Raw genomic sequence first — 27721 nt, 5'->3', positions numbered from 1 at the left:
CTAGCATTTTTTCTCATCTAAATGAGGAACTGTCATTATATTCTTTAATTGTGTAATTTTTGAATTATTGTCACAAATTTTTGAATTATTGTCGCAAAATTTTATTTTGCAATTATATTTTACGCAATTGTTTTGTATGTATTACTATTATGTATAACTGCTTTTGTAAGCAGTAGGAAGAGTAAGTTTTATCTCTGTATTGGTTAAAGAAATGGAAATATAAAGAAGGCTTTATAGCTTGTAGAACTGGGATTAAAATGATATCTTTTCAACTTTGCTTTACCTCTTTCAGGTTCCCATGGGTGCTAGACTTTCATTTATTGAGACATAACATTAATTATTTTCATATAACACACTCCGATTTTGTTTGATCCAAAACAGCAGTAGAAAAAAATTTAATAAGTGAAAATATTGTTATGTGCTTGAGATATGCTGAATTCATTTGCTTTTTTGCCCTAGGTTAGTCAGTATCAAAGAAATGTCAGTCAACTGTCTTATATATTCCAGTCTCAGCATTACTAAAAGAAAAATATTTACTTAAATCAGCATGTTTCAGTTTATTAAACATTACTCTCCTAAAATATTCCCTGAAAAACAATAAAAATCTTAGTTCAGTCTGTGATAACAAAATAACATAGACTCGGTTGCTTGAACAACGAAATTTATTTTATCATGGTTTTAGAGAGTGGAAATCAGATTAGGGTACAAAATTGGTCCTGAGGGCACTCTTTCTGGCTTGCAGAGATGGGCCATTATCTTGCTGTGTGCTCATATGACTTTCTTTGTGGATGCATAGGAGATGAGAACAAGCTCTCTGATGTCTCTTAGAAGGGCACTATTCCTATCTTAAGGGCCCAATGCCCATGACCTCATCTAATCCTGATTGCCTCCCAAAGGCCTTATTCCTAATACTATCACAATGGGGATTAGGGCTTCAGAGTATGAATTTGGGGGGGAGGATGACACAAATATTCAATTCCTAACAAAAAAAGTATTCCAAATTTGCATTTGACCATCTGTGCATTTAGGAAATGCTGTATCTTATATTTCCTGTCTGAAAGTCTTGTTTATTAGCATATGAAAACACATGAGAGGTTCTGTGGTAAAGAAATTGCTTCAATTTTGTTAAATCCAGAGTTTCCAAATTCTGTTTAATCATGAATTTTTTAACGTAAAACACCTATTAACTGATAGAATTTAATGCAGTATGCTTTTGGAAATGCTGACTCAGGTATACTTACAGCAATTTATAAGAATGATTTTTTAAAAATTAGAGGGTTTCTGAAAATTATAAAATGCTAAACTGATAATCTAAGCTCTCTCTACACACTTGCTGTTATACCTATTATATAAAATGTAGCAAATATTTTGTAGGACAAGACAGAAGGATATCTGCCTTCCAGATAGAAGGGCACTTTGAATAGGTAATAGAATTATGTACTTGACAAATAGCAAATAATGATCCTTATAACTGACCGTAGTATGTCTTGCTTTGCCTCTCTCTAGAGGAACAATGGAAATTAATATGGTATGGATGACATTTCAAAGATAGCAGTCATTCACAGTTTCACTATATTTAAAAACAAAAGAAAGGCTCCCTGTATTTTTGTTTCCTTCTCTATATTTTATATATTTTTGTATTATATCTTTTCTAAAGCATAGGAGAGTAAATAGTTAAGTATAGGGCAGGAAATAAAAGTTCCCTCAGGACAGTGGATGTGTAAATGTGGCATAATGTCTGGTTCTTAAAAAGCTATAAGCACAAGTTTATATACCCACAAAAGTTTCAGGATGACTTGATCTTAGTTTCATAAGTTTTAATTTTGTCATTGAGTACTGGCTTTCTGTCCAGTTGTGTCATGACATTGTTTTGGAGAATAGAAATTCTATTCCGGAACACTATTTTTTTCAGGTTTTTCTTTTCTCTCTCTCTCTCTCTTTTAACATGTGTTCTTTTAACTGTTATTTGAAGGAGGATTTTAAAAAATAGATTTACATATTAATGTACCCTGTGCTGTTTTATTTTTTTCCTTTCAGGTTGCTTCTGCTTTTAATTTTTTTTGCAATTCAGATTTTTATGTTTTTGGTGCACCGCTCTTTTAAAAATGCTGTGGTTCCCATCAAACTTGTTCCAGACTTATATTTCCTAAAACCTGGAGATAAACCTCATAAATACAGAACAAGTCTGCTTCTTCAAAATTCTACTGGTGAGAGTGTGTGAAGGTCTGTGAATGTGTGTTGGTTGGAGCATGGGGTCTGGGATATAGGTTAGAGGTTGGGATTTTAGAAATAGATCCAAGGTAAAGGCATGGTTTGTGTGTATAGATTTAAGTTTTAAAAAACTATTTACTGATGCTGAGTAATATATTACAGAAATGAAATTTTGGTTAAGTGTAGATTATAGTTTTTAAAACTAACATTGTACTGTTTATGATATTAAGATTTCATTTTTTAATGGTAGCAACATATTCTGAGTAGTGTGTTTCATATTAACGTTTATTACAAGCAAAATAAACTTCAGAAGTTGAAACACCTTTAGAAAGAGTTATAGTATATAATATTTATGCAGTTATATATCTCAATATAAATGTTTAAATAATTTTTCAAGGACTGTAAAAAATAAGAATTAAAAACTCATTAGATATTAATATAATCAAATATATTAAATTGGTAATGAATATTTTTGATTTTGCTGTTTCTTATTTTAATTACATAATTGTCAAATATGAAAAAAATTAAGAACCATGGTCTTGAGCAAGGCTCAGAACAAGTAAAAAAAAAAAAAAAAACTGACATCGGTTTCTGCTTTTCAAAAATAATAAAACCTATAACAGAATTTTGAACAGTTGTTCCTGCAAAATCTCTCATCTGCATAGATATAGTCCTAAGGTTCTTGAAGAGTAAATCACAGTTATCTAACTCTGGCAGATTTACAGAAGAACAGAGGCAACTTTATTTGCTTGTCGTGCTGAAATAGGTTAGAAAATTGCATTTAATATAATCATTTATATAACTCACAAAATCTTCAGAGTTTAGTATTTTCCAACACTAACACATGTTCTAGTATCTTTCCTTTTTGATTCACTATTAACTGAAGAGTTTTGACCAGTGTTAGATAACAATCATAGATAGGGATTATTATAAATTACTCTTAAAATCATCACTTTTAAAATGTGACTCTTAGTTTATTATATATTCTTTTGGAGAAAATATATTTCATGATAGAAAACTACTCTTGAGTAGAAAATTGATGCTTTATAATGTATTTCTTTTGTTAGAATTTTTGTTTTGATTTTAATACACATTTCATGTTGTTAAAATACAGTGCTTTATAAAGCCTTATACTTTTATAGGGACATTTTTTGTGTGTTTGGGAAATTGTATATGTATCTAAAATCATTTTGGTTTGAGTTCACTCTCACTGATCTGCAGAAATACTAATATTTTCAAGGTTTTGTCCCTTTTGTTATTTTTTAGTATTTCTAGAATTGCTTACTTATGTACCCTATATCTTCCTAGGCCTTTTTGATCCTAAATAAAGCCATGTTTCCTCTGGAAATTACTGGTCTCTGTATGTCTATATTGGATTGTATCTGATCCTCCTAGGAAAGCTTTTTGTATCAAGGGTGATATAGTTCCTTCAGTTACAGTGTAGCTCTCTTCTGTGGCAAACTAGAGAAAAGAGGTCATTTGAGGTACTAGATAAGGAGTAAATATAGGATCTAAAAAAGCTCCAGCGAGAGCCCTAAAAGCACCATTCCCTCTGACACTCAGGCTTGCTATGGAGTCTGATCTACCTGCCATACTATTTTTAAGTACTGATAGTGGTTTCCTTTGCTTAGTTTTGATTTCTCTCAAAGTCACATTTGTTCTTTCTGGCTTTTGTTGGTATAGACTTAAACCTAAGACAGGATCCATCATCTTTCCGTTAGCTCCAGGCAATTTAAGGAATGTAGATGGAGACCTGATTATGTGGTTTAATATTTTAAGGCAGTTGAGGCAATTGACATTGATAAAATTTGTCTGTTCTAAGCACACAGAAACCCTCTAAGGAGTGATGTTACCTGACTTCACATCCTGCCTCTTTCTACCTTTCCGAGCCTAGCAGGTTCTCTTATTCCATAAAATTGTTCGATTTTTATTCTCACAATTTAGCCAAATTTCAAGTGAGTATTATAGGCAAACTTTCAGTGTAACAGTAGTAGCAGCAGCAGGAGCTAACATTTGTACAGTTACTGTTCCAGGTTCTGTTTTTAAAGCCAGTTTCTGTTTTTAAAGCCTGTATATATTGACTTGGATTTGAATCCAGGCTGACTGCCTCCACTGCCAGTGTTTTTAATGATGTCTTGTCTAACAAAGATAATCTTTTTTTAAAAAAGTTCTTCCCAATGTTATTAAAAGTCTGGGTCTGTTTCTTTTTTAAACTGATTCTTTATTATTTGCTTATTTTCTCATACCAGACTCTGATATCAGTGATCTTACCAGCTTTTTCACAAGCCAGAACATAATGGTGACAATGTTTAATGACAGTGACTATGTGTCTGCTGCTCCCCATAGTGCAGCTTTAAATGTGATGTATTCTGAAAAGGTAAGAGTGATATATGTGAATGAATACCTATTGGAAAGTTATAGAACATTAAGGTATTTTCTCTAAAGTTAATCGTTTGCTGAATTGACTTCATTTGTTGGAAGTTAGAATTTGCTTTTGGACATTACTAGCGTTTATAATGTATTTTATGATTTGGTGGATGACCAATATAAAGAACTATAAGAAATTTAATCTTTGTGTTCTATTTTTGCTTAAAATACCAAAATATATGTAGACTCCACACCAGGTTATGTTTATCCATCTGTCTTTATCTATTGAATATTATTTCTATAATTTGTTCAATCAATTTTTAGTTAGTGAAGAGTGCCTTAGTCTGGGAGAAAAGCTTAGTACATAGTAACAATGTATTTATTGTGGTATGTAATAACACTCTCTCTTTTTCTTTTTAAATCATAGGACTATGTTTTTACAGCTGTTTTCAACAGTACTATGGTTTGTTCTTTACCTGTATTGATGAATATTATCAGTAATTATTATCTTTATCATTTAAATGTGACTGAAAGCATCCAGGTCTGGAATACCCCATTCTTTCAAGTAAGCAAACTTTAAAAAGTGTGTATATAAAAAAAAAAAGTGTGTATGTACACATGTGTGTAATAAAAGCTAAGACCCAATACAAAGGAAATCTGTAGATGTTCTTAGTCTTACTAAAACTTGAGTTGAGGATGCTTTACATCTGGGATTAGGAGTGCCCAGTATTAGTTTGCTTCAGGATCAAGGAAGTTTTCTCTTGGTACTGATATTTTTATAAAGCATAAGTATTTTTTGTATTAATCATACAAGAAAAATTAAGATAATTTAAAAATATTATTTATCTAAGATCTCTTACTGGGGTATTGAAAGAAACTTGAGAAGTTGCTCTCATGCAGTCATTTTTCCTCTAGATAGGACTATTGGATTATAAATGTGAAAATAAGTCTTCAGAAAAATAATCAACATTTTTCTCTCATCCTTATGTTTTATTTTTCACATATGAAAAATAAATGGACAAATATTTTTCTGTAATAGCATTTTTTACTTTCTATTGCTGTACTTTTTTAACAGTTTTTTTGAGATCTACTTCATATGCTATTAACTCGTTTCAATCCAATGGTTTTATTATGTTCATAGAGTTCTGCATCCATCATTACATCAGTTCTAGATTTCATTATCTCTCTCACCTTCCAGAAGACCCTTGTACCTGTTGAGGGCAGCAGTAATACAATGCATTTGGTTCTGGGTAGTTTGTATTTGGGGCACCAGCTGTTTAGTTTTCTGGAAGTTTCCTTCTGTACTTGAGTCTTTGGGGCAGCTAGGGACCATTGAGGTCTGTGGGAGTTATAGCCCCCGCTGCCAGGGAGAAGAAACTCCTGTTCCAATAGGAGGCTGAGCTTGTTCCAAAGTACAGCTTTTTCAAAAGGGAATAGGGCCCCGAGATCCAAATGGCTCACAGTCCCAGCAACCGACAAATGCATCAGTCTGACATGGTCTTGTTCATTGCATAGGACTACTGGTGAACATGTTACCTGCTTTTTCATGTACATTGTTATTTTTAATTAAATGGTAAAGCTTAATTTAAATGTCCTATTATTCTATGTTGTAGTTAAGAAAAGGAAATATGTTGATCTGCTCAGGATTGTGTAGCTACTTATTAAGTGGCAGAGCTGGTCCTGTAACTCACTGCCTCTTAATTCTGCCACCTGTTTTTTCATACAGACTGTATGCCTAGAATAGATATCCTAATGTGTTTCTTCAGAGGTTTTGATAGTCTTTTATTGAGAAAGTACTAAGATGATATAAAGTTATTCTCAGTTTCATTTCTTACTCTGTGATTGTTTTTCAGGAAATTACAGATATAGTTTTTAAAATTGAGCTGTATTTTCAAGCAGCTCTTCTGGGAATCATTGTTACTGCAATGCCGCCTTACTTTGCCATGGAAAATGCAGAGAATCATAAGGTAATAATTGAGTTAAAATTACAGGTAAAGTTTATACAAAACAATTACCTGCTTTGCATGAGTGCAAGACATATTTTAGGAGTAAGTAAATGGAGAATAAACATATTTAATATAGTAATAACAATAACTAACTATCATTTATTACTTGAGTCCCTGTCACATGCTTCAAAAGTTACATCCTTTAATCTTTACAACACTGTGATGTAAGTTTTATGTTACCGACTTTATTTATAGGTCAGGAAGTGGGGATGGGAGTGGTCATATCATGTGCCGGTGTTGTCTCATCTTGTTTAAGTAGTGGATCCTTATGTTCTTAATAGGTACACTAACCTTTCTCTCTCCCTTAACCCTTAATGGAATGTGTTGAATGTACAAGATACTTAATTTTTGCGAAATGAAAAAGCAGGTAGATCATGATTGTGACCACCAGAGCCCAGGACAAATTGCTGTGTGTATAGAGTTGTTCTGTATCCTTCACTTTCTTTTCTGCTCCTTTCTCTTCTTCCTCAGGCACATGATGCTCTTGCAAGGTCTCTTGACTGTTCAAAGCCTTCCACTCTCTTACCCTGCGGATGTTGTCCCTCTCTTGCTCCTCTAATCAAAATTCTCATTCTCCGTATGTCTTCTTAGTTCAGTGTAAGCAGATAGTCTAAATTAATTTACCCATGTGACAAATAATGAAGTCTCAGAGCAGATAATTATATATTTTAACAATTTTCTCTAGTGGAAAGTGATACATGAGTCTCAGGATGTATTTTAAAAATATATTCATTTTTTTCTGTTATAAATATATATATTCATTGTTCTAATTTAGAAAATGTAGGAAAGGGGCGCCTGGGTGGCTTAGTCAGTTAAGCATCTGCCTTCAGCTCAGGTTATGATCTCAGGGTCCTGGAATCAAGCCCCGGGTAGCACTCCCTGCTCAGCAGGGAGTCTGCTTCTCTCTCTGCCTCTACCCCTCCCCACCCTGACTCGTGCGCTTGCTCTCTATCAAATAATTTTCAAAAAAAAGGTAGGAAAGCATAAGAGAATTAAGAAATATCCGTAACACCCACAACTCACAGTAAAACTTAATAGACAATTGCATTTTTCTCTTTTGTTTCAACTTAAATGTTTTTAATTCAAATTTTTATTTAGAGATAATTGTAGATTCATATTAGGTGTTAAGAAACAATACAGTGAAATCCTCTGTATCCTACTCACTTCGCCTCAATAATAGCTCATAAAATTGTGGTATAATAGTAAAATCCCAGGATATTGACATTGGTACAGTCAGGATAGAGCAGCTTCACCACAGAGATTCCTCCTATTGCCCTTTTCAAGCCCACACACCTACCCCCTCCCTGACCTCTGGTAACCACTAATCTATTCTCTATTTCTGTAATTTTGATATTTCAAGAGTATATATATGGAATCATAACGTATTTTTGGGAGGGGTTAGATTTTTTCACTTAGGATAGTTCCCTGGAGATTCATTTAGTTTGTTTAAATTGTATCAGTAGTCTATTGTTTTTTATTGCTGCATAGTAGTCCATGGTGTGGATCTGGATTGTTTCCAGTTTTTGACTATTGTGAATAAAGCTGCTGTGAACATTTGTGTAGAGGTTTTTGTGTGAATGTAAGTTTTCACTTCTCTGTGATAAATGCCCAAGAGTACAAATGCTGTGTCATATGGTGATTCCGTGTTTAGTTTTGTAAGAAGTTGTCAAACAGTTTTCCAGGGTGGATATTCTGTTTTACATTCCCACCAGCATTGTATGAGTGACAAAAGCATGGATGAGCCAGAGTAACTCTATGTTTTCATACTTATATTGTTATATTTTTGTTCTTGTAATTCATTGAACATAAAGTTGTACATTTTTATCACTTATCCTCTTCTTAACAAGTCTTTATATTCCATGCATCTGTTATCTCTATGGCTAGCTCCTTCATATAATATATTTAATTATTAGGAGTATGTTTTTAAAGAAGCCAAAAATGAACTGAGTAAAATTGTTAGGTATTGGGATTTATAAAATATTTTTTGAAATTTCAAATTATGAGAAGATGAGAGAGGAAAACTCAGATCATTTAAGTTTACTGTTTGTATACATGAAAATGCTAATTACTTATAGTAATAACAACTTATACTACAAAGAAGTATATAAAGGGCTAAAATGAATTATCAGTACAGAGTTTCACTCTTTAGCTGAAAACCTTATGTAAATCCTGAAGACACTTAGCAGTTTATTAGTTTTTCATGAAAGCTTAATTTTTAAAAATGAGAATTTTTTTTTGTTTAAACATATCTTTCATCTACTTCCACAGAGTTATAAAAGTGACATTGTTTTGGCTACTTATTGTTTGCACAGCTATAATCCCCATGACATCTTTTGCTTCATTTTAGTTTTGTGTTTCTTAACTCTGCTGTATTCTGATTCTGAAAACCTTTGTCAAAATTGTTACATCTCAAGACCGAGCCAAATTAAAGACTTTATGGAATTTATATTTAATTGTAGGAGGGTTTTTATTACCTAGAGACCTGGAATGTCTTGTTTTGTTGATGTAAAATTTAGAGTTCCACAATAATTTGCTAATTTTTTTGTGTAAAATTGTTTACAGTTATAATCAGTTTTCCCTCCTCGCTCTTTTTTGTTTTGTAGATCAAAGCTTATACCCAGCTTAAACTTTCAGGACTTTTGCCATCTGCGTATTGGATTGGACAAGCTATTGTTGATATCCCCTTATTTTTTCTTGTTCTTATTTTGATGCTAGGAAGTTTATTTGCGTTTCATTATGGATTATATTTTTATGCTATAAAGTTCCTTTCTGTGGTAAGTTAATATTACTTATGTTATTTATAAATGAAATGTTATTTAAAAAAACTAAGTATTTATAAACATGACAAGTGGTTTGTCAAGTAATTTGGATATTAATTTTTTTAATAGAAAGTAGAACCAGTATCTATTTTAATCATTGTATATGATACTTATAATGCAACTTATATTACTATAAGTGATTTTTTAAAAAACAGCAACTAGCCATCATTATAAAATAATTCTTTGAGACTGAGATGGTCTTTCTGCAGACTACAATACTTGTGTATAATCAGGAATAATTAAGCAGTCCTTCCTGTCCCTATGCCTGAAAATAATTTCAAAAGAAGCTCTTTTATTCCATAATTTAAAATATCGCTGAAAATACTAAGGAAGAGTATGGCTTACATTCATGTTCATCTGTATATGACCCTTCATGTGAATAATTTGTATTAGGAAAAAGGGAAAATAGAACTAGGTGAGTTTGGGGTTTCTGAAAGCAATTTTATCATTTTGCCAGAGATAATACTGACTTTACATATGAATTTCTGGTTTATAAATTAATAATTTTTTCTTAAATATTTGCCAAATGTATTGAATGCTGTATATTGAAATAGTAGCTAATAGTTGGTTGAGAAGGGTAAAACAGGTAGTATACTTGTTTTTATAACATGGGTAGAGATAGCATTTTGGTTGGTATAAAAAAGAACTAGAAAAGTGTTCAGTGTAGATTATTTATTCAGGATTGTGTTGACAGGTATGAGTTTTACTGATTTAGGAAAAATGTGCATGGTAATATCTCAAGTAACTACAATTCAGTTTTGGAGTGTTTACTTGAGACATAAAATTTGAAAAATAATCATTCCTTAATATTTTGATACAACTGGTGTTTTATGTCATATGTATTGTTAGCTGTTCATACTTTTACATAAATGTGCACATTTCTGTTTTACAGGTTTTTTGCCTTATTGGTTATGTTCCATCAGTCATTCTGTTTACCTATGTTATCTCCTTCACTTTTAAAAAAATTTTGAATACCAAAGAGTTTTGGTCATTTATCTATTCTGTGGTAAGTCATGTTTTATATTATTTCACCCCAGCATTTCATAGTAGCTTACTTGTACATCATGAATTCTTGCAGGCTTATGTTCAAAATGTTATTGTGTCTTTTCTGAGTACAGAACTTAGGTAGCTATCTGACAGCATCTCTGTCTAATGCATCACCCATTCCACCAAGGGGTGGTACTGAAGGCACATAAGAATTACATGGCAAGGATACCGGGGGGCAAACAGCGGGGCCTGGCCCCTCCTGGCTAAGTATCACCTCTGGTTCCGTGTTTCATTAGAGGATTAAAAACAGTAAATACCAAGGCACAGACTTAGAAGTGGGTTTGTAAAAACTGCTAAACACTTTTTCACTTGTTTTCTCATTTTTTCTCTTTAGACAGCATTGGCTTGCATTGCAATCACCGAAATAACGTTCTTTATGGGATACACAGTTACGGCTGTTCTTCATTATACCTTTTCCATAGTCATTCCAATCTATCCACTTCTAGGTTGTCTGATTTGTTTCATAAAGGTAGGTCTTTTATACGCTTTGATATTTGTAAAGCATAAATACTGCCTAATCTTTGAGATCTTAGTTCTTATACTGAATATAGTTAAAAAAAAAAAAAGAGCTTAGCTGCTCTTTACTTGATTTGAATGTTATTAAGCAGCAGTTTAAGATTACTGTGAAATCTTTTCAAGCATATCTTTAAGCCGTAAAATCTCAGAGGAGTACGTCTGTTAACTGTTCTTTGATTCCCAAAAGGATGCACATAAATTCCAAGTATGAACTGACTTTGGTCAGTGTTTGTTTTGGGGGACTTTTTCAGGGATGAAATAATGTATTGTACTACAGAGGGATGAGAGAAAATAAAGTGTAAGAGACTTTTTTTCAAATAAAAAATAAAACATTAGTTTTATTAAGCCTGGATAACTGAAAAAAATTGCATGTGATTAGAAAAAAATTAAATAATGAATTAGTGATTTAGAATGAGTTGCTGACTTAATTTTACGTACCGCCCTCCCTTTTCCCCTCCCCGGCTTTCTTTTTTCTTCAGTTTAATATGTTTAATTTATACATCCCCAGATAGAAATGGTGTGGGGAAGATTTTAACCTAAGTAGAAATAGCTATTAATACTAATAGCTAACTTATGTATAGAGAATACATCTTTGCTGAACAAATGCATTTTAATTGAAGTAGTCCTGCACATTGCAGCTATAAGAAAACTACTACTCGCAACACTTCTGACACGAAATGTGTATGGGTTTTTCACTCACATAAAGCAGTTCTGACACCGAACTACTTGGAGTTAATGCAGACTCAGGGCTATGTTCTGGGTTAAGCATGCAGCCCCACAAAACTGCCCCCTTCATTTCAGATGCCGGATCCAAGTAGTGGGTCTGCAGGTAACCCATGCTTGTGTCTGAGGTGGCTACAAATCCACGGTACCTATGACTCCTTGACATAGTCACTAATTTGTTATAATGGCTTATAGAATTTAGGGAAACACTTTATGTACTTTTACCAGTTTATTATATTGGATATGCAAGTAAGTAGAATCAGAGATAGGGAAGGCAAAGTCCAGAAAGGTCCCAAGTACCGGAGCTTTTGACCCTGTGGAGTTTTGAGCGTGTCACCCTCCCAGCCTGTGGATGTGTTCACCATCCTGGAAACTCTCCAAACCCTGTGCTTAACACGGAGAATTTTATGGAGGTTTTCTTACTGAGGCATAATGAGATAATCAGTCCCTCTCCCCTTTTGATCAGTGGATGAGGCCGGTAGTTTCCATCTTCTAATCACTTGGTTGGTTCCGTTGTCAAACAGCACCTTCCTCCAAGAGTCACCTCTGTAGAATGAACTGTTTTGGTTGATTGGGGCTTATTTTAAATAACAAAAGATGCTCCTTTCACCTCTGTCCCTGTGTCCTGGGGACTGGGTCTAAGACCAAATACCATTATATCATCTTATCATAGCAGCATGTCAATTTAAAAAATTTTTGTCTTAGATTTCTTGGAAGAATATTCGAAAAAATGAAGACACCTATAATCCATGGGATAGGCTTTTGGTGGCTGTTGTATCGGTAAGAAATAACAAAAATTTTGGCCTTAGCATGCTACCTTCAGAGCAGTTTGGTTGTATGATTTTAACTCTCTTTTAGTTTTTACCGTGTTGCATAAGAATGAAGGTGCCTCAAAAAGTCAAGTGGGGGGGCGCCTGGGTGGCTCGGTGGGTTAAGCCGCTGCTGCCTTCGGCTCAGGTCATGATCTCGGGATCCTGGGATTGAGTCCCGCATCGGGCTCTCTGCTCATTAGGGAGCCTGCTTCCCTCTCTCTCTCTCTCTCTCTGCCTGCCTCTCCATCTACTTGTGATTTCTCTCTGTCAATAAATAAATAAAAAAAAAATCTTTAAAAAAAAAAAAAAGTCAAGTGGGTTAGTTAGTGCCATCCAATATGCATTTTGTTGGTAATGCCTTTATTGACTATGTCCATTTTAAATATATTTGGCTCTCATATGTTATTCTATTTAATTATAATCCTGGCTTCCTCAGAAGTACAAATAACTTTTCCTGTGATTATATTTTATGAAGCTGACAACCGATGAACTTGATAGAGGTAGAAAAATATGTGAAGGATTATTTTACTAAAAATCTACATTGGTTTGCATTAACAATCTTAACACATATGACATGTGAAGAAAATAATGATTATTTTGGTGTGATGGTAAGGAACCTGATGCATGTGGTCTTTGTTCTATTGATATGGGGGAAAAAAGATTGAGTCATGACATCTTCTGTGTTCTTCTTGTAGCCTTACCTGCAGTGTGTACTCTGGATTTTCCTCTTACAGTACTATGAGAAAAAATACGGAGGCAGGTCAATAAGAAAGGATCCTTTTTTCAGGTCAGTTAATTTTTTTATAAGTTTTAATTTTTTTTTAAGTATATTTACATAGTATATACTCTACTTTTAGGTAATTTCCTTCACTCTCAAAAAAACCCCTTAGAGTCATCAGTGCCCCCCACCTTGTGCATGCGCCCAGCCCTGTATAACCACTAATTTACTAATCTAGTTGCTATAGATCTGCCAATAATAAACATACATATAAATAGAAATATATAATATATAGTCTTTTTGTGTCTGGCTGCTTTTACTTACCATAATGTTTTGAAGGTTCATGATGTAGCAATACTTCATTACTTTTTTCTTTTCTTCTGCAGATAAGTCATATGGTAACACTTGACTTACCTGTTCATCAGTTGTTGGACATTTAAGTTGTTTCTATTTTTGGCCATTATGTATAATGCTGCTGTGAACATATTTATTATCCACTGAGGACTTAGCCTCTGGCTCTCCGTCTTTCTCCTGCAGTCATCTTGGGGGAGAATCAGCATCCACTGAGATAACCTTTCTAACACCCTATCCCTCAGTGTCTGATTTTCTCTGCACTCATGTGTTGATTTGGGTCAGAGCCGGGCCATCACTGCTGTTCACTTCATCTGTGTCCCATGCTACCAGTCACATTTCATCTTTCCAGCTTTCTTATTTTATTAGTCTTATTGGACTTTTCTCCTATGGTTTCTACCCCTGACTTTGTTCTTCAGATGTATCTACTAATCACTGTTTTCACCATTTCTCCGTTCAGCTTCACTCATGTGATTCATCACTTTCATCCCTTTCAGCACCCTGTATTCAACTTCGGTATTTCTTTCACTTATCTGCTAAAAATCATAATTTTGGTAAGTCTGATTACAGGGTAGAGAAAATTAACCTAACACTGCAGTTTTCTAATACAATGGGTTTATCCTGTATAAATTCAGCTTTGTGTTAACATTTGTTACCCCATTTTCTTCCTGTCTCTTTTCGATAGTTATCCCAAGCCTTCTTTGTGTTCCTCAACTTCTCCAGTCACCTCCCTCATTTTCTACTTCTCAATAGAAGATCTTGCCATCTCTGAAAACAGAAGCACTTAACTAGAAATCTTTACACACTTATCCACCTCTTTCATCATTTATGCCTTTTCCTAGTTCCGGAGGGAGAGGCACCCCTCCTGTTATCCATGTCTTCATTTATTCTGTCTACTTAAGGATGTTACTCTGTTACTTTTATTTTCTCTTTCTGTATCTTTCCCTTTTGGATCTAAATAGGATATTTTTCTCTGGGGAGGGAGTTACCTTTCTTACATAAAACAAACTAATAGAAATCAGAACTCCTAAATCTCATTTAAACTTGAATCCCTCTAGCTTTTGTCCTGTATTTGTCTTTTCTTTCATAGCAAGAAGCTTCTACTTCCAGTTCTCACCTCCCGTTCATTCCTTAACTCCCTGCAATCTGGTTTCTGCACTTGCTTCTCTGCTGATGCTATTTTCAGTAAAGTGACTAATGATTTCCTGTTGCTCATCAAGTAGGCTCTGCTTACTCATCTCAACTGCTACTTTCCTATGATTGACTTCTTCCTCCTTATTTATACTTTTCTCTTGTTCCTTTTTTGTCCATAATGTCAACTCCTGTTTTATCCCTTTACCTCTCTTATACTTCAAAATTTCCTTTTGAAGCACTTTGCTTTTTTTTTCTCTGCCTACTTTTTTAGTGTTCCTGTGAGTTCTGAGTTCAGCCCTTTATATCCACTTGGCCCAGGACAATCATGTATACCCACACAGTAAATTCTTTGAGGGATGGCTAAATGCTTTTTAAAATCTTTTTATGTTTGTATGAAATAGTACATGACACATACCAGTCATATATGAATGAAAAATGAATGAATTTTGATAACATCATCCAAATGGATTCATAAGTGAAAAATAGCTCTCTAATTCCACCTTTCAGAAAGAAGATCACAGATCTCAGATTGGTATATTTTTTTGGTCTTTTCCCCATGAAGTGCTGAATTTCTTACTCTATTAATTATTTGAAAATCTATTATCTTTAATATATAGGACTCTTTCAACAAAGTCCAAAAATAGGAAGTATCCAGAACCACCAAGCAATGAGGATGAAGATGAAGATGTCAAAGCTGAAAGACTAAAGGTCAAAGAGCTAATGAGTTGCCAGTGTTGTGAGGAGGTAATTTAGTCTTTATCATAAGTCTTATTAAATGTGCAGTCATCATGTATAGGAATTAATATGGAAAAAAGTCTTTTCTTTGAAAAAATGCATTTGTCTACTTTTGAATAAGACATTATTTCAGTCATAAATGGATCTTTATTTACATAATATTTCTTATTAGTAAATATAGTTCTTATGATATATGGACATGAATTGTGGGCAGCCTGTCATTCCATGATAGGTGTATCTGATTTATTATTCTCTTTTTAAATCCTATTTCCCTTATTAGAAGCCAGCCATTATGGTCAGCAATTTGCATAAAGAATATGATGACAAGAAAGATTTTCTTCTTACAAGAAAAGTAAAGAAAGTGGCAACTAAATATGTCTCTTTCTGTGTGAAAAAAGGCTGGTATTTGCTTTTTCTTAAATAATTTTTCCAGAAGAGTAATTTCCATTTTTAATTTGATTTACATATGATGATTTTTCTTTCAACTTTTTTAGGAGAGATCTTGGGGCTACTGGGTCCAAATGGTGCAGGCAAAAGCACAATTATCAATATTCTGGTTGGTGATATTGAACCAACTTCAGGCCAGGTATGATATATAAGGGTATGGAAGATGCTGACTGTGATTTACATTTTTAGTTAAAATAAATTTAACAGCAGATTAGGATTTTATGTTCATAGTATTCATTTTTTAGTATAGCTTAATCAAATTATCTTTTTGGTTATCTTTGAAAATAATGTACACAATAAAATTTACACACATGCAGATGCACCCATAGACAATGTTTTTGCTTTTATAATTATTACATGCATGGGTGATTTGTCTACCTACTTAATGGAAGACAATCTTTGTATTTTTAAAAATTTTGTTAGTTAACATACAGTGCATATTAGTTTCTGGAGTAGAATTCAGTGATTCATTATATACATATAACACCTGGAGCTCATCACAAGTGCTCTCTTTAATATCCATCCCCTGTCTAGCCCATCCCCCACCGGCTTCCCTCCATTAACCCTCAGTTTGTTCTCTATCATTAAGCTTGTTTCCCTGTCTCCTTTTTTTCTTTTTCCTCTTCCCATATGTTCATCTGTTTTCCTGAATTCCACATATGAGTGAGATCATCCAGTATTTGTCTTTCTCTGACTTATTTCACTTAGCATAATATGCTCTAGCTCCATCGACATCATTGCAAATGGCAAGATTTCATTCTTTTTTGATGGCTGAGTAATACTCCAGTGTGTGTGTGTGTGTGTGTGTGTGTGTGTGTGTGTGTGTATCATTTATCCATTCATCAGTCAATGGACATTTTGGGCTCTCTCCATTGTTTGGCTATTGCTGATGATGCTGCTATAAACATCAGGGTGCATGCACACCTTTGAATCTGTATTTTTGTATCCTTTGGGTAAATACTTAGTAGTACAATTGCTGGATTATAGGATAGTTCTGTTTTTTACTCTGAGGAACCTCTAGACTGTTCCCCAGAGTGGCTGCAATGGTTTGCATTTCCACCAACAGTGCAAGAGAGTTCCCCTTTCTCAGCATCTATGCGAACACCTGTTGTTTCTCATTGTGAATTTCAGCCATTCTTACAGGTGTGAGGTGGCATCTCATTGTGGTTTTGATTTGTGTTTCCCTGATGGTGAGTGATAAGTTCAGCATCTTCCATAGTTTTCAGAGTACAGACCATTTATATCTTTAGCTATGTTTAGGTATTTTAACTGTTATTGGTCTGATTGCAAATGGGATCGATTTTTTGATTTATTTTTCTGCTGCTTCATTATGGGTGTATAGAAATGCAACAGATTTTTGCACATTGATTTTATATCCTGCAACTTTGCTAAATTCATGTATGAGTTCTTGCAATGTTTTGGTTGAATCTTTCAGGTTTTCTACATAAAGTATCATGTCATTTACAAAAAGTGAAAGTTTGAATTCTTCCTTGCCAATTTGGCTACCTTTGATTTCTTTTTGTTGTCTGATTGCTAAGGTAAGTCTTATGTTAAATAGTAACAGTGAGACTGGGCATCCTAGTCTTGTTCACCATCAAGGGTGAGCTGTGCGTCTTTTGTATATGGCCTTTATGCAAAGGCCATATTGAGGTATGTTCCATCTATTCCTACCTTTTGAGGGTTTTTATTAAGAAAAGATCTGTTTTTTTGTCAAATGCTTTTTCTTCATCTATTGACAGGATCATATGGTACTTCTCCTTTTATTAATGTGGTGTATCATCACATTGATTGGTTTGCGAATGTTCAACCACTCCAGCAACCTAGGAATAAACCCAACTTGATCATGGTGAATAATTTTTTTAATGTACTGTTGAATTTGATTCACTGGTATTTTATTGAGAATTTTTGCATCCATGTTCATCAAGGATATTGGCCTGGAATTCTCCTTTTTAGTGGGATCTTTGGTTTTGGAATCAAGGTAATGCTGATTTCATAGAATGAGTTTGAAAGTTTTCCTTCCATTTCTATATTTTGGAATAGTATGAGGAGACTAGGCATTAACTCTTTTTAAAATATCTGGGAATTCATCCAACCCTGGACTTTTGTTTGTTGAGAGATTTTTGGTTATTGATTCAGTTTCTTTGCTAGTTTTGGGTCTGTTCAAAATTCTCTTTCTTACTGTTTCAGTTTTGGCTTTGTTAGTTTGTAGGTATCTAGGAATTTGTCCATTTCTTCCAGGTTGCCGAGTTTGTTGGTATATAATTTTCATAGCATTGTCTGGTAATTATTTGTATTTCTGTGGTTTTGGTTGTGATCTCTCTTCTTTCATTCATGATTTATCTATTTGGGCCCTTTCTCTTTTCTTTTTGATAAGTCTGGCTAGAGGTTTATCAATTTTACTAATTCTTTTGAAGAACCAGCTCTTAGTATTGTTAATCTGTTCTACTGTTTTTGTTTGTTTGTTTCTATATTGTGTATTTATGCTCTAATCTTTATTATTTATATTCTGCTGGCTTTAGGCTTTATTTGCTATTCCTTTTCTAGCTCCCTTAGCTATGAGGTTAGCTTGTGTATTTGAGACTTTTCTTGCTTCTTGAGGTGGACTTGTATTGCAATATATTTCCCTCTTTGCTGTATCCCAAAGGTTTTGGACTCTCCTGTTTTCATTTTCATTTTCTTCTGTGTATTTTTTTTTCTTCTTTTAATTTCCTGGTTAACTTAGGATGTTCTTTAACCTCCATATATTTGTGGTCTTACCAAATTTTTTCTTGTTGTTGACTTCAAGTTTCATAGCACTGTGGTCTAAAAATACACATAGTGTGATCTCAGTCTTTTTGTACTTGTTGAGGGATGATTTGTGGATCCAGTATGTGATCTGTTCTGGAGAATGTTCCATGTGTACTTGAAAAGAATGCATATTTTTCTGCTTTAGGATGAAATGTTCAAAATATATCTGTTAAGTCCATCTGGTCCAGTATATCACTGAAAGCTATTGTTTCCTTACTGATTTTCTGCTTACATGATCTGTCCATTGCTGTAAGTGGGGTTTTAAAGTCCCCTTATTATATTATATTATTATCATTAAGTTTTTAATGTTTATTATTAATTGAATTGTATATTTGGGTGCTCCCAAGTTGGAGGCATAAATATTTACAGTTGTTGGATCTTCTTGATGGATAGACCCCTTAATTAAGATATAATGCTCTTCTTCAACTCTTTTTACAGTCTTTGTTTTAAAATCTTGTTTGTCTGATGGAAGTATGACTACTTCAGCTTTAGGTCTAAAATGAATCTCTTATAGGCAGCATATAGATGGGTCTTGTTTTTTAATCCATTCTGGTACCCTGTGTCTTAAAATTGGAGCATTTAGTCTATTTACATTCAGAGTGATTACTGAAAGATAGGAATTTAGTGCCATTGTAAAATTTTTACCTGTAAAAATGGTATTTCTGGTGATGTTCTCTGGTTCTTTCTAGCCTTGCTGCTTTTGGCCTTTATTTTTCCTTCGCTTGAAGAGTTCACCTTAAAATTTCTTGCAGGGCTGCTTTAGTGGTCACAAACTAATAAAAATAATTTTTGTTTGTCTGGGAAACTCCTTTTTTTTTTTTTTAAGGTTTATTTATTTATTTCAGAGAGAGACAGAGACAGAGATAGAGTGAGTCAGGGAGAGGTAGAGGGAGAGAACCACCAAGCAGTCTCCCCACCACATGTGGAGCCCCATTTGGAGGGGGAGCTTGATAACATGACCCATGAGATTATGACCTAAGCCAAAAACAAGAGTCAGACACTCAAATGACTGAGTCACCCAGGTGCCCCTCTCTGGGAGACTCTTTATCTGTCCTTCTATTCTGAATGACAACCTGGAAAAAGAATTCTTGGCTGCCTATTTTCCCCATTCAGCATGTTGAATATTTCCTTCCACTCCTTTCTGGCCTGCCAGGTTTCTGTGGACAGACCTGCTGCCAGCCTGATCTGTGGAAGACAGTCTTATTAACTTAAGGAGATATAGGAACTAATATTGACCCTGCCATTAATTATCCTTTGATTGTAAGCATATCACCACTTTGTGGAAACTTCACAGAACTGCTCTGATCCTGTCTTCTGCTCCTCTCCCCCTTTCTTACTTTACACCAACCACACTGGTCCATTGATTTCCTGGAAAATGCCAGGCATACTCTTCTGGGTTTTTGCCTTAACTAATCCTTATATTTAGTGTTCCTTACCCTGTAGAAATCTAAATGATTTAATTTGTTTTACCTCCATGGCACAAATAACACCTTCCAGTGAGGTCCCTTGATCATCCTAGTTTATCTTTTCAGTCAACCTACATTCCTTATCGCCCTTTTGGGCCATGTCACTGGACTCTGACTTAGCTATGTATGTCCTTTCTTCACCAAAAGGAATAAAATTTTGACTTACTATTACTTGGTTCTAGAGAAGAGTTTGAATTAATTCACTTACCACTTCTTCACAGTGTAAATTAAGCCAAAAGTTATTTAAAATTGGTTTGTTTTTCTGTAGGTATTTCTTGGAGATTATTCTTCAGAGCCAACTGATGGTGATGATTCCGTTAAGTATATGGGATACTGTCCTCAGATAAACCCACTGTGGCCGGATATTACATTGCAGGAACATTTTGAAATTTATGGAGCTGTGAAAGGAATGAGCTCAAGTGACATGAAAGAAGTCATAACTCGGTAAAATTAAAACTTTTTGTTACCCAGAGAAAGGTTTACATTTTACATTTATAATTTTAATTTTTAAAAACAATTTTTGTGGATCATACTGTTCATAGAAAACGGTCATTACTTTTTCATAAATTCTTTACATAATTATGATAGTTATAAAAATAAAAAATAATTTTTCTATTTTTAATTACAGAATAAATATACCTATAAATGACAAACTTAAAGTAAACCTTTTTGTCAAGATAGTGATTTGTTTAAGATTATGTAGATTGAAGGTCTAATTTATAGTAAGCTCCAACTGAGTGTTCTGGAAAGAAGACTGTCAATGATTACAAACAGTGAGTGATCATATAGTCATTTTGTATTACCTATTTTGCAGGATAACAAATGCACTTGATTTAAAAGAACACCTTCAGAAAACTATAAAGAAACTACCTGCAGGAATCAAGCGAAAGGTACTTTTTTTTTAAACAACAGATGTGTGTATGGTTTATTTATAGTTTAGAGCCTAATACTGTCTTGATAAAATTTCTTATGCAAATATTAGTCCCCTCCCCATTTTCTTTCTATCTAGTTGTGTTTTGCCCTGAGTATGCTGGGGAATCCTCACATTACCCTGTTAGATGAGCCATCTACAGGTATGGATCCTAAAGCGAAACAGCACATGTGGTGAGTATGACGTGAAAGATGCTTGAGACACATTATACTAGATCATACTTTAAAATAAAAGAATAGTTTGTTTTATTATAACTAATGGTTTTATATTAGTTATATTGCATATTGATTTAAAATCTTACACAAATGACAAAATAGTAATTAAATATTTTGATTTCTAGAGAACACCATAAACTTTTACTTATTTGTTTTTAAGATTTTATTTATTTGAGAGACAGAGCACGAGCAGTGGGGAGAAGCAGAGGGAAAGGGAGAAATGGGCTCCCCACTGAGCAGGGAGCCCGACATAGGGTCGATTCCAGGACCTGAAGATCATGACCTGAGCCAAAGGCAGATGCTTAACTGAGTCACCCAGGAACCCCTGCCATAAACTTTTAAACTTTATCAGGATTTATACTTTCATAAAATATTAATAATATTTATTTAAGAATAAAAATAAATATATGGTTAATTATTACGATAAAGAGTACTGCTGTCTGAATAGCTTTTAAAAGATTTTTTCCAAGTCATTTAACTTAAGTTCTAATTCTTGTAATAATATTGGCTTGAGTTTATGTTGGAATGCCTAGGAATTCATGGTGCTAGTTGGTTGACCCAACTCTTTGAACCTATATTTCCATTGTCTTTAAAGTGTGAGGTGTAGGACAGAAACATATTACATTTTCCCTATGATTTTATGGCTATTTTAGTTACAACATGAAAAAGCATCAAATTTTATCATTTATTTTTAATGCATAAAACATTTGAAAAAAAAAAAAACATTTGAAATCATGGAATTTCTGTTTATTTGACAAACTTTCCAAAATAAAGGAAAAGAAATTAGAAGAATCATAGTTGGGCAGATTGTAATAACTATAGCAATAGATACTAATAAATTTTAGTTAACCAAATAGTTGGATTTTCATTAACATTGAGATGCTTTACTCTGTTTATTTTACTTATCTTTTATAGGCGAGCAATTCGAACTGCATTTAAAAATAAAAAGCGGGCTGCTATTCTGACCACTCATTATATGGAGGAAGCAGAGGCTGTCTGTGACCGGGTGGCCATCATGGTATCTGGGCAGTTAAGGTAAATGTCTGATGCTGTTTGGTGGTGGCGGGGGCTGGGGGTGCTGAGTAATCATTTCCAAAACTTATAGTAATAAATTTAAATGCCAAAAAAAGTGTCCTTACTTGAATGTTTGGCTATTAGCTTTCTGTAGAATTACTTGGAAATATAGTTTATTTCTAAGAAATTTTGCTAGCTGCTTTGCATTTGTGTATTAGTTTAATGGTTCAATAACTTGGAATGTTGTTTTTCATGCATGGTATTTATTATTTTTTCTTTAAAGATTTTATTTTTTTTAAGATTTTTTAAATATTTTATTTATTTATTTGACAGACAGATCACAAGTAGGCAGAGAGGCAGGCAGAGAGCGAGGAGGAAGCAAGCAAGCTCCCTGCTGAGCAGAGGACCCTGGGATCATGACCTGAGCAGAAGGCAGAGGCTTTAACCCACTGAGCCACCCAGGAGCCCGATATTTGTTATTTTAAAAAATTGCTAGGCATTTTATTGGGTTATAATCCAAAATATAAAATAAATATATTCGTAATTCAGGTTCATACTCTTGTAAATAAATGGTTGAATAAATACAATAAATGTGGGAGGAGAGCAGATTTTCCTTACGGGAAAGATTCTAAACAGTATATGTAGATACTGCTCCCTCTGGGAGGGGAAGGTAATCCTCCACCTCCTAAGTGTAGTCTGAATTTAGCCAGTCTCTTCTAACGTATGGAAAGAGGGCAATAGTAAGTTCACAGAAGAGCGATTTCATGTAGACATCATGTACCCCTGATAGGAAAGGTACTTCAGCTCTGTGGCATTTCCTCCAAAACTTCTAACCCTGGTCTAAAGAGAAAAATGTCAGACTATTCCACATTGAGAGACATTCTACCTAAACACTTGACCAATTCCTAAAACTGTCAAAGGCAAAAAAAGGAGGAAAGAGTGAGAAACTGTCACAGACCTGTGGGGACTAAGTGGAGTGTGTATCCTAGATAGATCCTGGAACAGAAAAAGGACTTTAGTGAAAAACTGGTGAAAACCAAATAAAGTCCAATATAAAGTTAATAGTTATATATCAGTGTTGGTTTCTTAATTTTGACAAATGTACCGTGGTTATATGAGATCATAATGATAGGGAAACTGAAACTGGGTGGGGGTATATAGAGATGCGCTGTATTATATTTGCAACTTCTCTATACATTTAAAAATATCCCATCATACATGTAATTTAACTCATCCTTTGAGAAATCATTCTTTGAAACTGTCCAGTCATTTTATATCTGAGCTTTCTTTTAAAATCACTACAGATGTATTGGGACTGTCCAGCATCTGAAGAGTAAATTTGGAAAAGGCTACTTTTTGGAAATAAAGTTAAAGGACTGGATAGAAAACCTAGAAGTAGACCGCCTTCAAAGAGAAATACAGTATATTTTCCCAAATGCAAGCCGTCAAGAGAGGTAAAGATTTTAAAAATGTAGTTTTTTTTTTGTAGAGCAATAGTTGTAAAGGTGGTTATTGCTTTAAGGATTAGGAAAAAAGAAGTTCTGCTTATATCACCAGTATTGGACTAATATAGTCTGATAACTGGGGTTTTATATCCAACTTAGTATTAGATCTTGCAATATTCAATAGTATTTAAATTTTTAAAAGTTCTCATACCAGTAGTAATGAGAGAATTTCACATGGAAATATTTTAAGATTTAAAACAATTTTTTTCTAAGTATGTATCAAAATAAGTTGTTGGAGTTTAATTTTGAACCTTAAATAAAATTTGAACTTTAGTTTTAGAACATATTAGCAGCCATTTTTAAATTTTTCTAATATTTTATCTGTTTCCAGTTTTTCTTCTATTTTGGCTTATAAGATTCCTAAGGAAGATGTTCCATCCCTTTCACAATCTTTTTCTAAGCTGGAAGAAGGTAAGATTTGAAAAAGATTGTAAGGTAGCTTTTTCAATTTATGAAAGAATTTTTTAAAAAAATTTAGAAATTAGGACTGTTTATTATGGAAGCTATTGTAAATAAAAAGATAACCTTTTATTAATTTAATGTAAGATATAGGTTAAACACTAACATCGTAGAGGTTTGGTAGGTCAGGTATATTGTAGCGTAAACCTTTTACTATTTTAGTTGACATCACTGTGGTTTTTCACATTGCATCTGCGAGAAAGTTCAGTTTACTTAGCACACAGTGGTTCATTCCAGAAGTGAGAGCATTGAGTTTCCAGAGCCCTCACTTTGTATCAGGCCCTAGAAATAGCAGTGGAAGCAAAACCAGTGGCAGCAGAAGAGAGGAGAGGAAAATCCATAGTGTAGGGATATGGACATTCCTGAAAGCTTAAAAAAGCTTATTGAAATGTGATGTGTTTTTAAAAATAAATGATTGGTAGGATAAAGATACCCTGCCAGCAAGTGGTAAGAGGTAAACTCCTGGATGGAACAGGTATTCTCACACAGGTTGTTTTATGGAATTTGTAAACTATGCAACAACTTAATAAAGCTTGGGGAGAATTTCACTCCAGGAATGAATAGAAAGCCAGAAAATTTTATGTTAGATTAGATTGCAACAGGATCTGAAATAAATACAAAAAAGTATATGGCCATAGGAACTGTATCCAGAATCTAATTCAAGAAGTTCAGAACAGGCTGTAATGGAAATTGTGGAATGAGAGATAGGGAACAGGGAGCCAAAGAAGTCATGAGAAAAGCCACAGTAAGGAAGACAGGGAGGGTAAAGGGGCGAGATGAGGCAAGTAATGTTGCTGGTAGCGTGCCTCAGGGAACCAAGATAGAGGAAGGTAACATTTTTTGGCAGTTTCAAATTTAAGTGAATTAATTACAGAATTTTTTTTAAAATAGGTTTTTAACCACTTAGTAGTTATTTTTTTTATTCTTTAGAAATGAAGAATTTTTATTCTTTAGAAATTTTTATTTCTTAGAAATATTTTTATTTATTTTTATTCTGCCATTTTTCCTTAGAAATATTAATAAGTAAAATATTGTTTTCATATTTTAATAGCTAAACATACTTTTGCCATTGAAGAATACAGCTTTTCTCAAGCAACATTGGAACAGGTACTCTAAAGTTAAATTTTTAAAAATTCTTTTATAGAAGTAAGTGTTATCTAATTGCTTAGATTTATTTATTGGGTTTTAAAGATTTATTTATTTGAGAGAGAGAATGTGTGTAAGGGGAGGTGCATAGGGAGAGGGAAAGCAGACTCTCCAATAAGCGTGGAGCCACATGCGGCTTCACCATGACCTGAGCTGAAAACCAAGAGTTGGAAGCTTAACCGACTGAGCCACCCCAGGTTCCCCTAATCATTTGGCTTATATTGGAGAGGGATGATGTTTATGAACCAGAGACAAATTGTTACACAATATGCCTAAACTTTGTATAATCTTAAACAATTTTAGGCTCTCCATCTACTTATTTTGAAAGGCTCAGTATTATTCTTTAGTAAATAAAATGGGTGTTGTTATTTCATATATCTGAAGTTACATTGCTGAAATATTTATAAATCATCTTTTTATGACTGCTACTTATATGTTTATCAAGAAACAATCTGTTAATCCTCATAGCATTCAACTTTATGATTAAGGAGGTTATTCTGTTTAAGTAATATTAATGCCAACGTATCTCTTGATAGTTGAATGGTTAATGTATTTAGATAGAGTCTTACACTGTTTCTGATTTAAACATTCTTTGAGATAATTGCCATACTGGAATACTGTATTAATTTATTTACTTTCATTTAGGTTTTTGTAGAACTCACTAAAGAACAAGAGGAAGAAGATAACAGTTGTGGAACCTTAAACAGCACGCTTTGGTGGGAAAGAACACAGGAAGACAGAGTAGTGTTCTGAAGCAGTTCAGTCTGCTTACTGAATTTATTTTAACTCTGGTTTAAAAGGTGTATTATTTCGATGGTGACTGAAGAACCATGAAAGCACTTGGGATTTTCCTAATTTCCTTGACTGAAATGCTGTGGTTTTGTGTTTTGCTTTTCTTTAAATAAAACTTGTGTATAAATAATTGAAACTGCATGTTTGTACATGAAGTATATTGAACTTCAGTCTGTATGTGAGGTCGAATACTTACTTTTTTACTTCTCAAAAACAGTGCTTTTAAATTTATGATTTAAAGAAATAGTGATAGAATAATTTTATCTTTAATGGTTATCTTTATTTTTAAATTTGTGCTATCTTAACATAAGTATGTGATATCCCAGTCTAAATAAAAAGAACTAAAACATGAATAATATATAGAAAAGAAATATAAAGCAAAACTTCCTTGTTTCTCCTTTTTAATTTCCAAAGAAACTGAGTGGAAGTTGGCATCCCAGAAAGCAATAAAGACCAGATAATCTGTGCAGGTAGAGATTTGCAGGCAGTGACATCCGCTAGGCGGCAGTCATTCATCATAATAAATGAAATGAGACCTTATTCTATCAGGTGATGTTAGACATAGATGATTTAGGTCTTTGAAAAAACATTTCTTTTGCTTACACTAAAATTCACAGGCTTTTAAATTATAATACAATTAAAGGAAGACTTTGTGTAGAGTCTTATTATGTAATAGCCTGATTGCGGTTAGAATGACATCATCTACACAATTGGAAGAATCGGCCGCACCTTTTCCTGTACCCCTCATGGAATATATAAATTTTTTTTATCGTCTTTCTCCCAAAGGCACATTATATTTTGTTATAGAATAAAATAATTTGGTGATCATTTTTGTTGGTAAACTTTATTATTTAAATCTCTCCTCTATAAAATTGAAAGTTTATCTGTGTAGATTTACTTAGTAACTCACCTCAGATTCACTTTGGAACATGGTGGGAGATAAATAAACCTTTGGGGATTAAGTTAAGGATTAGAAGTAAACTATACATAATTCACTTTACTGAGAAACAGAATTTTACTGTCAAAATTGAAGTAAGGTTATGGTTAATGTAATCTTGGAAGTACTTCCTTGTAGGACCCATGTGTGGACTATAGGTAGAATGTAATACAAATAGTACCAGCTGACATTCTCTTTCAACCAGGTGGATGAAAGTTATTAACTTGCAAAGACAAATATTTTGGAAGTGTAATTATTGCATTTTAAGAGTCAGAACAAACAAACAAAAAAATACCAACAGCAACAACAGAAGAATTTGGTATTGAGTTGACTTTAAATAGCCATATCCTTTACTGAAATACTGTTAACTCTTCAACTTAGGTAAACTTAATGAACGTTTAACACTACTGTGTAATAAAACATCTGTGGTTTTAGGCTCTAGCGGCTGATATAAAATAGCATTCCTTTCTGAGTCCACAGCCTATGACTGATATGTCTCCCATTGTTTTGGCAACTGCTGTACATATTCCTAAAGATACCTACTTTTCCAGCTACCTCTGATAGATTGTCAGTCAGAGACCAT

At 33.7% G+C, this 27721-nt stretch overlaps 1 protein-coding gene across 6 annotated transcripts in view; it reads left to right on the top strand.

Moving 5' to 3' along the window:
* The window catches only part of ABCA5 (ATP binding cassette subfamily A member 5), a 70299-nt gene extending 43270 nt beyond the window's left edge, over nucleotides 1-27029 (top strand). For 5 of the 6 annotated variants that reach the window (XM_045080960.1, XM_045080962.1, XM_045080961.1 and 2 more), the window contains 20 exons: nucleotides 2038-2207; nucleotides 4461-4588; nucleotides 5006-5143; nucleotides 6432-6545; nucleotides 9188-9358; nucleotides 10296-10409; nucleotides 10785-10919; nucleotides 12395-12469; nucleotides 13197-13288; nucleotides 15322-15448; nucleotides 15720-15837; nucleotides 15934-16025; nucleotides 20408-20583; nucleotides 20954-21029; nucleotides 21149-21243; nucleotides 22201-22320; nucleotides 23604-23753; nucleotides 24136-24215; nucleotides 25315-25370; nucleotides 26055-27029. In XM_045080960.1, the coding sequence (XP_044936895.1) occupies nucleotides 2038-2207; nucleotides 4461-4588; nucleotides 5006-5143; nucleotides 6432-6545; nucleotides 9188-9358; nucleotides 10296-10409; nucleotides 10785-10919; nucleotides 12395-12469; nucleotides 13197-13288; nucleotides 15322-15448; nucleotides 15720-15837; nucleotides 15934-16025; nucleotides 20408-20583; nucleotides 20954-21029; nucleotides 21149-21243; nucleotides 22201-22320; nucleotides 23604-23753; nucleotides 24136-24215; nucleotides 25315-25370; nucleotides 26055-26162 (2335 nt within the window). In that variant the 3' untranslated portion in view covers nucleotides 26163-27029. Of the gene's footprint in view, nucleotides 1-2037; nucleotides 2208-4460; nucleotides 4589-5005; nucleotides 5144-6431; nucleotides 6546-9187; nucleotides 9359-10295; nucleotides 10410-10784; nucleotides 10920-12394; nucleotides 12470-13196; nucleotides 13289-15321; nucleotides 15449-15719; nucleotides 15838-15933; nucleotides 16026-20407; nucleotides 20584-20953; nucleotides 21030-21121; nucleotides 21244-22200; nucleotides 22321-23603; nucleotides 23754-24135; nucleotides 24216-25314; nucleotides 25371-26054 lie in introns of those variants that run through there. The other variant, XR_006607025.1, reaches the window with a different exon arrangement.
* The last annotated feature ends 692 nt before the right edge of the window (nucleotides 27030-27721 follow it).

This window comes from Mustela putorius, unplaced genomic scaffold, assembly GCF_011764305.1.
Source record: "Mustela putorius furo isolate JIRA1106 unplaced genomic scaffold, ASM1176430v1.1 tig00000487_pilon_pilon_pilon, whole genome shotgun sequence".
Lineage (NCBI taxonomy): Eukaryota > Metazoa > Chordata > Mammalia > Carnivora > Mustelidae > Mustela > Mustela putorius.
Note: the sequence above shows the minus strand (reverse complement) of the source record. Positions and strands in the feature narration are given on the sequence as shown.